Raw genomic sequence first — 15,099 nt, 5'->3', positions numbered from 1 at the left:
TCCAGAGAGATCCATCTTTAAACAGAGGTGGTGGATTACGACACCAACTTTAAGCCACCTATAATGAGATCACTCCCCAGACAGTTTAACCGCCATTTGCACCATCCATCATGTTACCCTAACAACTCACATGATGACATCAAGTGTCAGCAACCCTCAAGACCACCCCCAAGGTGACAAGCCCACTACAGGTTAAATAGCTGAATCTCCCCTTCAATCTCAGAACTGGAGAAGCCTAAACCCTAAACATATCGGGCAGCCTTCGCTTCTAGCACTTCATCTGAGTGAATCAAGTTAATAAATTCCAAGGTTACCATCGTTACCATCTAGTCTTTAGGTATAAATAAAATTTCCTCCCTCTTCAGCTGCAAATACTCATGACTGCTCAAACATAACCATGCTAAGTCAAATAATACACACAGCAAATAAAACCCATGGTCAAAATTGGTTTTTAATGTTCATTTCCACTTGTGCCATTTCTTGTTTTCACATTTCTGCAGTGACCTACATCCAGCAACAGGAATTGGTATGGGATGCAAACAGACATGTCTTGCACCATAACACACATTAAAATAACAACACAGAGATTACATGAGATTTCATGTACCTGAAATGCAGGTCTTCTCACATGACAGTTGGCTGGCACAACAGTAATGTGACTCAATGAGACAGAAGCAAGAGGGTGTTTGAATTTTGGTTTAAATAATGTGATGTGAATCTTAGAAAATCCTTCTGTAGTTTCGGTGAGATGGCTGATTAACAAAGGAGGGTAAAAAGGAAAGAAAAAAGGCGGAGCTGTCATAAGGTCACTTTTCAAATCTAGGATGGAGTTACGAGAAACACTTTAAGTGGCAGGACCAACAACATTCCATTCATTCATAATTGGAAAACTAGATACAGGAAGGATGCAGTTAAGGAAACAGGCACACTTTATTTTAGAGTAGATTTTACCTATAAAAACAAAGGGCTCAAAACTGGCACTGGGGTTTCAATAATCTATGGTTTGTGACTACAGTATAAAAAAGGCTTATTCCAATTCTGTTACCTGACATGGGACCTACAGTAACCATCTAAATACAAATGTCTGCATCCTTCAGAGTTTGATGAGAAGTAATTTATGTGGCTCCTATTTGCCTGTAGAGAATAATAATATAATCAGTAGAAAGTTTCCAGTTTCATGCAACAACAATACAATAATTATTCACAAGAAATAAGTAACAAACAGGTTAAGTTAAAAAAAAAAAAAAAAACTTCACAGTTGTGTTTCTTGTCACATTCACACGTTACAGACCATACGTGCATGCAAGATGGGTCGGCTGAACTGTCCAAAAAAGACAGACTGCTTTCTTTGTTTGTGTTCTGGAAACTGCTTGTGTAATCACCTACAGTTTGTGCTGCAATAAAGTAAGGGGATATCTATCATCAGCAGATATAAAATGTGATCTTTGTACAGCAAGGTCAAATGTATTCCAGGGGAAAAGGCAGACTTATTACCATGTAATTAGACATACATAAAGTGCTTCTGTCAAACCAAACAAACAATAAAAACAGTACAAAAGTTTCAAAAGAGGTACCAAAACAATGCACTTGGGGATGTGGAGGAGACTGCTGTCTGTTGGATCCACTGACACACACAAAGACGGACCACATGTCTCCACTTCCTCCGACTGTTCAAAAGTGAAGCCAAAATATCCCATAGTGCTTCAATCTTGTGCTGTTGACAACATTCGGAGCTCGTGACTTTGCAGCAGTAATTGGGAGGTGGGGCCACAGTATCGAGTTCCCGCCCACACACCCATCTGAATCAACTGCGAGAGGCACTCAGCTGTCAATCATGACATTTCACCTCTTTTTAGCATCAAATAACTAACTAAAACTAAACTTATCAGGAAAATGAACACTTGAACATACATTAGTGTGATAAAATGACAGAAACCATCCTTCAGAAAACTTTATTTGATTTGTAATTTGAGTTTTTAGTTTGGTCAAAGTCCTCACAGTTAAGATGGAGGGGGCGGGGTTTATGACCTGTACTGTAGCCACCAAGGGGCTGTTTTGGCTTCACTTTTGGGGAGCTCTCATGTCATCCATCTTTATATACAGTCAGTTTATATATGAATGTCATCAGATAGGATTTCTGCAGTACAGACAAATGAGCTGGGGTTCCTTGTTTGGGAAAAAAAAAAAGTTCAGAGATGAGTGGATGTAAGGAGGTTGGGATTCAACCCAGGATGAGACTGGACTTGCCCCCAGGGGGATTCCTGCGGCCAGACGGTAGACCTGCAGTGGACTCCTCAGCTGGAGGGGCCTCTTCCTGCTGTCCTGAACCTGCTTCAGGCTCAGCAACACCATCTTCTGAACACAGGCAGAGAGGTGACTGTCAGTTACATCTGGTAACATTAACAAGGGAACAGTCTCAAGTAATTTCCCAAAGTTCCCTATACATTGACTAATATCCACAATATCAACACTGACCACCACATATTGAGGTTCTATTTTTTTTCTTTTTAACACTAAAAATGCAGCTGCATTTCCATGCCATGCACGCTCTATCTCTCTCTCTCTTGTGCTAGTGCATGGACCCATGCACACATACAGAGATGTCGATGATTAGCTTGTGAACAGTTCCTTTTCGCGCATACCATCTGTGAAAGCGTGAATGGCTGGTTTCCCATGAAAACGCATACACAATCACACGTGTTCAAAATGAAAGTTACCCCAGACAGGTTATTCTGTGTTCTGAATGCAATACTGTTTAGTGTTAATATCAGAGACTCCTTAAATAGGCTCAGCAAATAAACAACTAGAAACGCACCTAGCATAAGGATAATTAGCCATATTTACATCAAAATGCAGTTGAGTTGTCCAAAGGCCTGCTTCATATACTGGGAGGTCAAACAAAAACCAATAATTAACTGCTTCTCATGTTCGATACAGATAAGATAACCGACAATATCAATTTTCTGTATTCAGAACAAAATAAACAAACAAAAATTTGCTAAAATGCCATAGTGTACTGTATGGCTCAAACTCTATGCAAAGCCTACAAAAAAAAAATGATTCTGAAATGCTCTACTGCTTGCACTGGTTAAACCAGGAGGGCCCAGCAGAAGTCCTGCAGTGTGTTTGGCTAACAGCTGACGGAGCCAAGAGCTTACAGAGGAGTTTCAACACAACAGGATGGAGAGTTTCTGTTCAGACAACCATAAAGCGAAACACTAGACAGTCCACTGATGTTGAACGTAACAACATTCAAAATTGACAGTAAATACGTGCACTGAAATGCTTCAGCTGAGTAGAGTTTGAGCGTAAAAGTATCATGGCTTTAGAGTTACCACATCAGTGTACAGTTTTACCAAACTTATGTCAGGCAGTGGATTAGTCGCCTCAGGACAAAGACCTCAGGACAAAGACTGAGACAACTGAGGATGAGACGGTTTTTAATAAATTATGTTACTAAATTTTCTCAACATTTCACTGGTGTTTTGTTTTTGCTGTACAACTAATAAATACAGATGATAAAGTAAAAAAGCAGCAACCAGTGATGGGCTCCAAAAATCCTTGGAGCAGCTATAGCTCCAAACTAACCAAATCCTGTGATGACAGCTTCTAAGGTGACTTATAAGGTTTGTTGTGTTAAAACTCATAGACTTTTCACCTCCCCTCACAATCCCTGAAAAACATGTATTGCAAATCACACTCTTGTTATCTTCCTCTTGATGAAGTAAGTGACAGCAGAGGTTACTCACAACAGTCTGTCAAATTGCTAATGCACCAAATTAGATGATGGTTATATTCATTAAGAAATTCTTACCAAAAAAAAAAAAAAATCAACTGAAATTTATAATCTTTGAAATCTATTTCTGACTTGAACATGTGTGGCTGAATTACTCCAATAACCACTTGCAATTGTGTAGTGTGCAGTAGCTCCTAAAACAGACATCCCTTCACTGCTCACCTTCAACTCGAGTGGTGGAGGGATGGACAGAGATAGAGGCGGTCACTATGGAAACGTGTTAATACTATATGAAGGCAAAGGCGTAGAGAGGCATCCAAACCATTTTAAAGGCATAAGGGATTAGTTTTATTGACTTCTTAAACTTTTAAATTTGTCATTTTTGTGAACAGAGAGGGGAGTTTAATCAATGCCAGGAAAGGAACTTAAAAAAAAAATGATGAAAAAAAAACCCAAAAACGGTAGGCTACAGAGATGTGGCTACAAAAAAACAGGTGCTTACCAATATTACGTACAGAATTTTCTCCATCCTAAAAAACAAAACAGAACAAAAGCAGTGTTACACAGTTCATTGAAATGCACTTGAACGTCATTTAGTTGTGCCTCGTTTCCTTTGTAATTGATACATATGCTATCATTGTGATACCTTAAGGGAAGATGAACAGAAACAAAACACTAAAAATCATCTGGACTTGCTTCCCTATAGGTTTGTCTACTCTCAGATTTCACTTCATTTCTTTGCACCACAGCTCACGATCCAACACATGATCTTACTGTGGCTGCAGCGTCTGCGGAGTGGTTGGTGGGGGGGTTCCCTCCTCTCCTCAGGGGGGCTGATGGCTCACCACACAACACACCCATAGGTTTCCCACCTGGAAGAGAGAGGAGACATAATGATACTTCCTTCTTCACAGATGTTACACACCGTGGAATGATACAGAAACAACACTGGACCTCATAAAGGTGATGACCTGAAAGTATTACAATGATCTAAGTGCAAATATTACAACAGCAAACGGATATGTAACATTGACATTCAAGCTAAATCTTGTCCATCAGATGGCCACAGGAAATATACTTTTTATAAGCTCCAGGTTTCACTCAGAAGAAATATGAAGAGCACTCAGATTTCCTCCACAGTCTGTGTGGAATTTCACAGAAATGTAAATTTTAAATATAAATGGGTCTCAGTTATAACACTGAAATTGAAAGGCAACAAGGGAAAGTAAAGACCCACAAGGGGAAAACCCTGAAAATTTAGTCCGATGCCATACTGGCCTGACCTAATGATCCACAGTATGCTGGACTTTTCTTTGTAGGCAAGCCTCCACACATTTCCTATTAGTTTTCTATGAAGTGCTTGGGAAATCTCAGATACTGGAAATGTCACTTTCTTCGTAAATGTCATTCTCATAATGACTCTCTTCTTACTAATGTTAAATTCAAATACAAATGCAATAATGTGCTGCTGTGACACATTTCTCCTTTGAACCACAGGCCTGCATTGTTTTTGTTTTCAATATCCTGATTGTTACTACGCATTTTAACAAGGACAACCACTGTTATTTACATAGTGAAAATACAGATGTACAGGAGAGAAGCGGATTACACTGCAGGAGTGACTTGAGAAGTTTCCATGAATGTCAACATTAAAATAAAAGTTGTGCTGCCAAGATCACATGAAGCCCTTATTTCAGAGAGTTCAAGCATGTCAACTGACTTGTGATATCATGTAGTGAAAGTTGCCCACACACCGGCAAAGTATGGGTGGACAGCTACTTTTGTAAGCTGCAGTATCATCACATTTTGATGAGGAAGCATAGTGCAACAAAGTTCACACCTGAACATGTTTTGACATTCTACCTATTGAATATAAAATATCTAGATAAACTGAGTTCATTAAATCACTATTCAAAATGTCTAAGAACTAAAGGTCCATTTTAAGTACTGAATGCAAGAAGTAAAAGGAGGAAGCGGGAAATGGCAGAGAAAGAAGAGGAAGCTTTCATGTGCATTCAACCCATTACCACATAAAATTTCCTCCTTAAAAACTGTAGGTGTTATTGTGCTTGAACTCTGATGAACTCCTAAAATAGAAAGGTAAAACGTATTAGCTCATAAGCTGACAAGTTTGCTCCAAGAAATATGTTCTCAACAATCAACAATTAATAAACACTCATAGTAAAGTAAACTTCATTCAGACACGGCGGAAACAAATTAAATTCACCAAAACCATCATGACTGGTATTTCCACAATCGCCAACTCTGGTTTGGGTCTACATACTGTTTCCCCCACTGCTGATGCCCGACTCTCTCTCAATCTTCTCCAGCTTCACTTCTTTCCCACTTCTGGCAAAGTACGAGAGATATCTCTTGTAACAAATCTTTTTAGGTAAAACTGATGCATTTTTTTGTCTTTGTGTCTGCGTGTGTTGTGAAAGAAACAGTTCACTAGATTAAACATGCACTACTTGTACTGCCTACTAAGTTAAATTCCACTTCAGATGACATTTTCTTGAGTGTCATTGTACATTTAGAGAGTAACTGCAAGACTCAGCATGAGCGAGTACACAAACTAGAGTACCGTATCTGATTTCTCAGTCACTTACTATTGGTCTGAGAAATATACTGCTTAAATTCCACAATAAACACTGTGATCCAACAAGAACCTGGTGGAGCTCATATTTTAAATATCTTTTTAAATATTTTAGTTCTCAAAAATACCCTGACTTGTGGAGAAACACCAGTGATTCACTATCTAAAAGAAACAGAAACCGAAAGAGAAATCAATTCATCATTTGGGCACCCAAACGCATTCTGTTTTTTCAGGGAGCACCACTGGAAAAACTGCAGTTTGATCCTTGTATCTCCAATGGTTATGAGAAATGAACCTCTGAACTTTCACACTAAAGCAAAAAATGTTTGAAGATGAGGTAGACTGTACCAGGTGGGTTGTTCCTTCGATTAGCATAGGGGTCCTCTGGCTCAGCAAAAACACTGGAGGCCATCTTGTTTTTCCGGACGGGAGGCTTCTCCTCATCTGTACCAAGTGAAATGTTGGAGCCACCACCAGGAGGGCGCAAAACCCTGCAAAGAGAGAGAGGGACAGCACTGTTAATGCTGCTAATGAAAGCTGGATCATATTTGCTGTTTTTCCTGAAGTGTCTTTTGTCCATTCTAAGACTTCCATCCATCTGTCCATTTTCTATACCGTTTATCTGTCAGGGTTGCGGAGAGCCTATCCCCCCAGCTGACTACGGGCGAGAGGTGGGGTACAGTCTGGACTGGTCGCCAGTCAATCGTAGGGCTGACACACAAACACCGACAACCACACACACACCCCCTAGATTAGTAATGTAGAGTAGCCAAATAACCTAATGTGCATGTTTTTGGGATTGTGGGAGGAAGTATCTCAAGGGCCCAGACCAGGCTTTGAACCTGGAACCCTCTTGCAACAGTGCTAACCACTGAACCACCGTGCCACCCTCCGTTCTAAAACTATTTATTAAAAAAAAACACCAAAAAAAACTTAGGCATGTTCTAAATTAATTAGTAGGTATTAGTAGTAGTAGGAAATCATTGTTCGTTCTCACTTGTGTCTGTAAATTTCAACAATCAATTTCAACTCATCAGAGCAGTTGCAGAGTTTCTTTTTTTCAGATTCAAGTGGCAATACCAGTTGGTTTGAGCTGTAATGGAAATTCTCCAAATAGCATAATTTCTTCATGTGACAGAAAGGACAGGACGAACACAGAGGATCCCAAACCACCCTACTACCTCTTAAGACACGGTCTGGCTCACATGGGAAGGACAAAATGTAACCATGACAGATAACAGAGACGGTATAGAAACACTTGCATGCCTTTGTTCATTGCTCATTTGCTCACCTCACTCTGGAGAGAGCTGTGGGTACATTAGCACATGTATAAATTAAACTTACAGAAAGACAAGCGTTGACTATGTGTTTCATTCAACAGAAAATTGCCACTACAGAGCCAAGAAAAAAAGTCATGTCAGAAGTGTCTTTAATGTTTCACACTGAAACTTAAATTACTGAAGGATTAAAAAAAAGCATGATACAGTGTGCCTCTGTGGACTCTATATACAGGCTACTGCTTAAGTTATAACCGGTATTACCTGCAACAATGACATGTTATCATTACATGCATTAATGATATTTTGTCAACCCATTATATCAACAAGGGCAGACTAAATACTAAGAAGACCTCTCAGTATTATGACATACTATTCAACAGCACCACCAACTAGAGCAGGTCTGTTGGGTTAAGACTACACTATTTTATTTATTTTTTTTATTAATCTAGACGTGCACAATAAAATAGTAACTGCGCATTTAATCTTCGGGATACTTACGGTAGTAACTTATTTACACTTCTATATATCGATATGTTTTACGTCTGTATCTCTAAAACTGAAAGGTAACACTCGATGGTGCTTTCAAATTATGATAAATACGCTGGTCTAATGTATTTTGTATCGGGCAGTACTTGTCGCTCGTGCCTTACTGGAAACTCAATCGTTCATTAAAACATTGTGATCTTAAAAACGCATCATTACAATCATAATATCACGGGAATTAGTAGATGAAGATGCCTTTCAATGCATTTCTGTGTTGAAAGACATCCATATAGCTTACATAGGTTATTGTCAGGTGCAGCCAGCTGTAATATGGCCCTCGCCTCAATGAGGCCATAAACTGGGCAGACTAGAGGATGTCTTTGTACATCTCTGATAATCTCGATAACTGATCTGATATCTAAGGAGACCCCACCCAGCTGGACTGACAAATTGTATGATTGTTTCGCTGTCAGAAAATGAACGCAAAAGAAGTAATTAGGAAACATATACGCCAAAGAAAGGCCTAACGTTTAACACTAAAGCCCTTTGCCGACCCTCTCAGTCAGTTCTTGATAGCTAAGCAGCTTCTCTAGCTACAAAAGGGAGGGTACATGTGCGCTGTGTTGCTAGCTAACGACAAAAAATGGAAATGGTCCATCCCAACAGACAAAACAGAGGTGTGGTACCGAGCTTTAGCCTAGCATCGTCGCCCAATGCTAAGTCGCTATCATTTCCAGTCGTTTAAGCAACAATTATGGGCAGGGGTCAGTTGAAAATAAATCTGCATTAACCTTTGTTGCGTTGAGGTTAACGTCAGAGGATGCTTGGCTTGTGGTTTAGCAGTGGCTAACGGGTTACAGAACGCTCTGTACGACGTTTTTACCTGGAACTGCTTTTAGAACCGGGCTCCATCCCTTGATATGTCGTGGTCGTCGTCATTTTTGCACAAGAGTTCGTAAAATACCAATAAATCGAATAGGATACAAGCAAATTACACTTTCATCAGCAACAATTCACCGCCTCATCATTGTCTGCCCTCGCTGGTGGCTCCCAATAATCGACCCGCTTCCAATCTGAGTGGATTGCAGTCAAACTAACCAGAAGGAGCAGCCGCGCTTCCGGTCAAATTGCCAAAATAAAATATGTCAATTTCAGAAGCAAAGGTTGTGGCGATTTTTAAGATCATGTTAAGTTAAATCAAATCACATCTGAATATTTGCTAATTCTCTCACATCTGAATATTTGCTATTCCCACTTACTTAGACAGAAGTGACATATTTGGAGTGTAATTTGCAGCGGGGCATAAATACTGTATTTCCGGTCTTTCTCTGCTTAATTCTGGTTGATTTGACACAGAGGTGCGGATACAACATGAATGTATCATTTAGATCTGGATACGATGGTCGGCTCAGCCTTGCTTCCAGTTTTACCAAATGACCACTTGCAGTATTGCAGCGTAAAATTAAATTCAATTGCACTTTCTCCTTAGAGCAGCGGTCTGCTTTTTTGTACCTCGGTTCGGTTTAATGTAAGACAATTTCCCATGGCCCTGCCACGGCCATTCTAAGGACATCCTGTCTACTCCCTATTAAAACCCATTGTACAGAAAGTTGGCTGCAGTTCACCTAGGGGGCACTCGCGGGATGTCCTCAATGAACGGGAGTGAAGGGAGCAAAAAGGCAACGAAATTTTAATCTAATAGAGCTGTATCTATTGTCTGTACCGCTCAAAATTAACAGAAAAAAATTGCACCATGAAAGCTACATTTTGGGGTTACAACAAGCCCCCATTCATTTTGGAGTATTTCGCGAGCGCCCCCTACATAACCGGAAGTGGAAGAGAGTGGAAGGTCTTTTTATGTTGGAGTTTGCACTGCAGATTGGCTTGACCGCAGTAGTTCTTTTGGGCGCGGCCAGTGCACACGGATGCATTATAAAGCACAATAAAGTTCTTTATTCAGTTTACCACAATGCAGAATAGGTGGGAGCCCTGATGTTGTTTTTTTAATTCAAAATTTGGCTTGTCTTTTAACGCAGAGTGTCAAGTCTCTATATGTCGCTGGATAACCGGTCGCCTCATATACAGAGCGGTCTTGTATGTATGTAAATCACCTGTCGCGTAATTTAAATTGGCAGTCTTGGTGTCTTCTGCTGTCTCATCAGTGGGTCTTTACCCCTTTTCAAAGAAGCTCTCCAGACACCTTTATTTTCAACTCATTTAAGCTAGGGTTAGGGTTTATTGGGCGTCAAAACTGTGACAGAGACAACTGTAAAAAAGAAATAACTTATTAATGGCAAGAGAACTCCCACTCTTAGAACTTCCGGTTATGTAGTGAGCGCTCGTGAGGTAGTTCAGAATGAATGGGGGCATAATTGGTCTACGATCAATTTTCATCATGTGATAAAATATTTATTTAATGTTGGCTTATTTTAATTTAATCAAGTATACATTATCTAGAACTGAATCCACAAAGAACGTTATAGTGAAGCATGAGGCCAGATTTATTTTGTGTGTTGGGCCGAACTGCACTTTAACTGGAGCTGTTTTCATCTTATGTGGATATAACAGATAAAACAATCCCATCATGCCATTTGCTGCCATATCTGAGACATAACAGCACCTGCATTCAAGATACAAACACAACTTAGTGTATTACAAGCAAAACAAAATACAAATGGCAAACCGCAGCCTTAGTGTGTAGAATTCCCCATATCCTTTCATTTAAGGTCGGTCACTTTTGTAAACTTCAAGCACATTTTGTCAACAGACTCAAACAAATTGCATGCGAGGGATTATCGCAACAGAACATGTAACATTCAATCATGAGAGCAGAAATACTGAGATGTGGTTACATTGTACCTATTGTGAGGATGGTGAATTGCACACAATTGACCACTTATCAAAAGAAAACTATGACAAAAGAAAACTATGACACGCCCTCTTGTAAGTAGGAATGCCTTCCTGTCTGGCTTGTGGTTATAAGCAGTTTCTTTCTTACAATAAGCCTGATTCTGAGCAGACCGTGAGATTGCAAAATGCTGTCTTGCATGGCTATCACTTCAAGATTAAAGAAAACCACACTGTTGCACAAATGTAGTTTGTGCTCCGTGTTATTAAAGTACAAGGCTCTAACTTTTACGAAGATATTTAAAGAAATACATAAATTAAAACTCAAGGAAAACTATCACAGATTCTGATACCTGTTGGTTTAGTTTCTGAAGATATGCATAAAACAACAAAACAGTGTTTAAAAAAGACTCAATTTATTCCAATAATACATTTTCATAACAACAAATGTGAATTTAAAATGCAGGCTTACTTGACAACAATAACAAAATTCTTTCTGAACCAAAACCTCAATAACATAAGTATAAAAAGAAAAAAGGACCATGGAGTTTTCTACTAAAACCTCCAAAAGAAAAAAAAAAAGAACAAAAAATGATGACAAGCTTTTCTTCAGAACTTTAGACTCCCTGCAGCTCACAGGTTGTCTACACTGCACAGTTCAGACATGGTAATACACGTATAAATACGTATGACAGCAGGATTAAATCTGGGTATACCAACTGTGCTGCTGCTTTTGAGCATTTTTGTAAAAGTATCCCACTGGATGATATCAACACTCGTCATGAGTATTTGAAGTCTGGGCATGTTGAGGGATGAAAAGGGGAGGTAGGGAATTCGTAGGAAACAGTCTTTAAAGGGAGGAGCCTCCAGTTTGCTGTTGGAACACATCGATTGTATCTTCATCCTCCATTTCTAGCTGTAAGAAAAAGTGTAAATTTCAGAGTTCGTTACAAGAGCAGCTGTGTGAAAACACAAGACATTTGCATTATACCAGTGCTCATTCAGATATGCCTGAATTTTAACTTGCTTGGTAATCCCCTCAACATAATGCCTTATTTATCACCACCCAAACACTGTAACTCAAACTGAAGGTCAACAGCTGGCGATGGTGGCGATGCTGCTGTCAGAACACTGCCGCTTCTTGTTCTAGGTTATTTTTATTTCGCCATTCATTATGACTGACTCAATACACCCTGCATATATTTCACCATAGTTGCATTTTCATGTGAAAGTAGTGGTAAGCATTTACTGTGAAACCATTGAGGAAATGACCGTTGACCATTCCAGTGAGGTCAGCCAATGTAATCAAAGGTTGGCTCAATAGTTATCTTTAAATCAATCAATCTACGTATTTTACTTCTACTTTTCATCTGGAAGTAACTCTGAAACATAGGCAGAGGCAAAATGTATTTTATTGGAGGTCTTACAAAGCACAATCAAGTAGTTCAATCAAGGGAGCGATAACAAGAATGATGGTGTGGGTTTAAGAGGGACTTTGACCCGAATATTTCAATCCCGCTGATTCACCACACTGCATCTGATAAAGAATAAAATCTCCATCACGCACAGTGCCCAAAGCAGCAGTACTGTGAGGTAAACATCCAATCTCATTCCTGATACTGAAAAGTGATTCAGCAGTGGTCATATGTAGGCCAAACTAGGGAGTGTAGCCTTACCTGCGAGGGTGTGTCTGTTTCATTGATGGGCTGACCATCAAATCGAAATCGTATTTGCCTCATTGTCAGCCCCTGTGACAGACAGACAAATATGTTTAAAATACCAGAAATTTTATCTTCAATGACAATTTTGGGTTTCAGTCATTATGAAAACAGGCTAGTCAAGACAAACAATTATTGTGCTGTTTTCTATTTCGCTGTGATGTCCTTGTTGTGTCTTGTGTTCCAAATCCAGTCACCCCTTTCCTTTACATCAACATGCTTTCCCTGCTCTCTAAAAGCTCAGCCTCACTCTTGGTCAGGCAGTGGCATGTTAAGTTCAACTTGAACCAAAATAATGAAAAGACCAAAATGAAAGGTAAAACCAACTCAGCTGTTGCATAGAAATAGATCACATGGAGTGCAGGAGTGCACAGTTAGTCCATGTACAAATACAACCATACAATGAACTATTGTTGGATGAGAAGCAGGGATGTTTGTTACACACCGAGGTTATAAATTCAATCTGACCATTTGATCTCAGACCAGAGCAGGCTTGACTGTGTGCCACAGATTTTGCTCAGAATGTAAGTAAAACATGCATTATCATTCATTAAACTACCCAGCATTATGTAACATTTAAAAGTTTAACCATGAACAGATGTGTAGGAAGTGCAAGTAACAACCAGCTGGCTAATGCTAACCAAACAGGCAAAAAGACTTGTTGCTGAGTCAGTATCAAGTCTGGTGAAGTGCAACCACACTTTTTACTGTTTCTGTTTCTTCACCATTGTTATATATATATATATATATGTATTTCATAACAGTATTTCAGGATAGCATGATCAGACTGAATGGCAATTTGCATCCCTGCAGGCTACCAGCACTGCAGTGAAATAGAAGATGACTCCTTTTGAGCAGTAGTAGTAATTGTGTTGCAGCATCACCTGCCGTTCACAATAAGCTTTCATCAGTTTGCTGAGAGGAGTGTGCCTTTTGATCTTGAATTGCACCACTGAGCCATCCTGCCCTGCCACCTTCAGGTTGATGTGCTCATTATTCTCCGTCTTCACTCCCTCCTGAAAGAGAGGAAAAATAAAAGTTTGCAGAAAGCCGCTTCAAAAACAGTGATGTAAAAAAAACAAGTTGTTTGTTAAAGTGCGACTTGTCTCATATGCACTGTGCCCCAACCACCAAAACCCTTACGCCAGGGTGAGAAAGTTTAGAGGCTGAGGTATCAGGTTAGGTATGTACCTCAATGACAAAAGTATACCGCTAACTAAAAACTGGACTAATCGTATTGCGTGAGTGAGTTGGGTTTCATCACAGCTCGATTTGTCTGACATCTTCAGGTCAGAACGGAGGACTGGTGTGGGTACTGAGCACTAAAAGGGCCAATATTAAAACATGAACATTAGCGTTAGCATTAGCACTGAGCACGGCAACTGACAATGGCCTACAACTTATAATAATGTCCAATGGCCTGGCATGGGTGGAAACTGCAACTTGCACGAATCAGAGTCCTCCCTCATCCCGAGACAGTTTGATGTAGGGGTAATGAGCGCAAATAAACAATCTGATCTGAGATCAGTTAACAGTGAACGGTTTCTTCTCAAACGATTCATTTGGGCCCCTTGCTGTTAACTCTGCTCTCTCTAAACGTTAACGTTATTTAGTTTTCTTCTGTTTAAGCTAACGAAACCTGACTATTCAACAGCTAAGCTATACCGCTACATGTTGTATGTGCATCGCAAATACTGACAATAGCATTTGAGAGGCGCCAATTAAGTGCATATAAAAGACAAAATATTTCTTTCATACCGCCCGGGTATCGGAACGTTAGCCTCCTTAGCTTATTATGCTAACTCCATTGGCTAGCTTGTTAGCTAACGTGGTAGCTCTAATTTGTGCAACTACCCTTCGTAATACAGCGACCGCTGATGAATTAGTCACCCGGGCAGTTTATACGGTGTGATCTGTACAGTGACCAAAAACAGATGTTATAAATACTGTAGTGAGACTCCGCTTACAAAATCCGCTACTCACCTTGGGTTTTTCGTCTGCCATGGCTGCTGCTATGTCTGTCCGCGCCTGTTCTGCTGCGGCTGCGCTGTCTGGCGCGCCACTTTGCGTCGGCTGCGGCGCACACAGCTGCGCCAGATCAACCAGATGTAATTCATGCACACATACACACACTTCCAGAGTCATCTATTTGCACATAAACGGTGGAAGTACTCTGTCGTATTTTACATGTACTTTACTAGAGTACGTCCATTTTATATTACTTTAAACTTCAGCTCCACAACATTTCAAGAAAAAAGGCTGCACTTCCACTTCATTTATGTGTCATCTGTTAATTACTTTGCAGATTCAGCTTTTCCACACAAAAAGGTCAGTACCTATTGAACAGTGATAGCTTCAACCAGCTAAATTACTAAGCTGCTTAAATTTTAATAAAACAGCAATAACAATTTGGTATTTCTAATTTTCCTCAAATAATCT

General features: G+C 39.8%; 2 protein-coding genes across 3 annotated transcripts; both read right to left on the bottom strand.

The window, feature by feature from the left end:
• Positions 1-433: 433 nt before the first annotated feature.
• jpt1a (Jupiter microtubule associated homolog 1a) lies at positions 434-9,204 on the bottom strand. Of its 2 annotated transcripts, none has more exons than XM_046410653.1 (5): positions 8,979-9,204; positions 6,681-6,823; positions 4,511-4,608; positions 4,239-4,266; positions 434-2,352 (listed from the first exon to the last, which is right to left on the bottom strand). In XM_046410653.1, exons 1-5 carry the CDS (start codon positions 9,032-9,034, stop codon positions 2,222-2,224), a joined length of 456 nt encoding a protein of 151 aa, XP_046266609.1. In that variant the 5' UTR covers positions 9,035-9,204; the 3' UTR covers positions 434-2,221. The 2 variants fall into 2 exon arrangements, with proteins under 2 accessions (XP_046266609.1, XP_046266600.1); XM_046410644.1 differs by having other exon boundaries at positions 434-2,355; positions 8,979-9,203.
• Positions 9,205-11,344: 2,140 nt separating this feature from the next.
• On the bottom strand, positions 11,345-14,800 carry sumo2a (small ubiquitin like modifier 2a). The gene is made up of 4 exons (XM_046410632.1): positions 14,644-14,800; positions 13,545-13,676; positions 12,619-12,690; positions 11,345-11,858 (listed from the first exon to the last, which is right to left on the bottom strand). Exons 1-4 carry the CDS (start codon positions 14,662-14,664, stop codon positions 11,793-11,795), a joined length of 291 nt encoding a protein of 96 aa, XP_046266588.1. The 5' UTR covers positions 14,665-14,800; the 3' UTR covers positions 11,345-11,792.
• Between the last annotated feature and the right edge of the window lie 299 nt (positions 14,801-15,099).

Source organism: Scatophagus argus, chromosome 2, assembly GCF_020382885.2.
Source record: "Scatophagus argus isolate fScaArg1 chromosome 2, fScaArg1.pri, whole genome shotgun sequence".
Classification (NCBI taxonomy): domain Eukaryota; kingdom Metazoa; phylum Chordata; class Actinopteri; family Scatophagidae; genus Scatophagus; species Scatophagus argus.
This window is presented reverse-complemented; position numbering and strand designations above follow the sequence as displayed.

Coding starts and splice junctions, on each gene's coding strand:
- sumo2a (XM_046410632.1), bottom strand. CDS start 14,664: ATGGCAGACGAAAAACCCAAG. Junction 13,677..14,643: donor TGGCAGACGAAAAACCCAAG/GTGAGTAGCGGA, acceptor CCTCTCTTTCAG/GAGGGAGTGAAGACGGAGAA. Junction 11,859..12,618: donor AAACAGACACACCCTCGCAG/GTAAGGCTACAC, acceptor TTTTTCTTACAG/CTAGAAATGGAGGATGAAGA.
- jpt1a (XM_046410644.1), bottom strand. CDS start 9,034: ATGACGACGACCACGACATATCAAGGGATGGAGCCCGGTTCTAAAAGC. Junction 6,824..8,978: donor GGTTCTAAAAGCAGTTCCAG/GTAAAAACGTCG, acceptor CTCTCTTTGCAG/GGTTTTGCGCCCTCCTGGTG. Junction 2,356..4,238: donor AAATTCTGTACGTAATATTG/GTAAGCACCTGT, acceptor GCCTGTGTTCAG/AAGATGGTGTTGCTGAGCCT.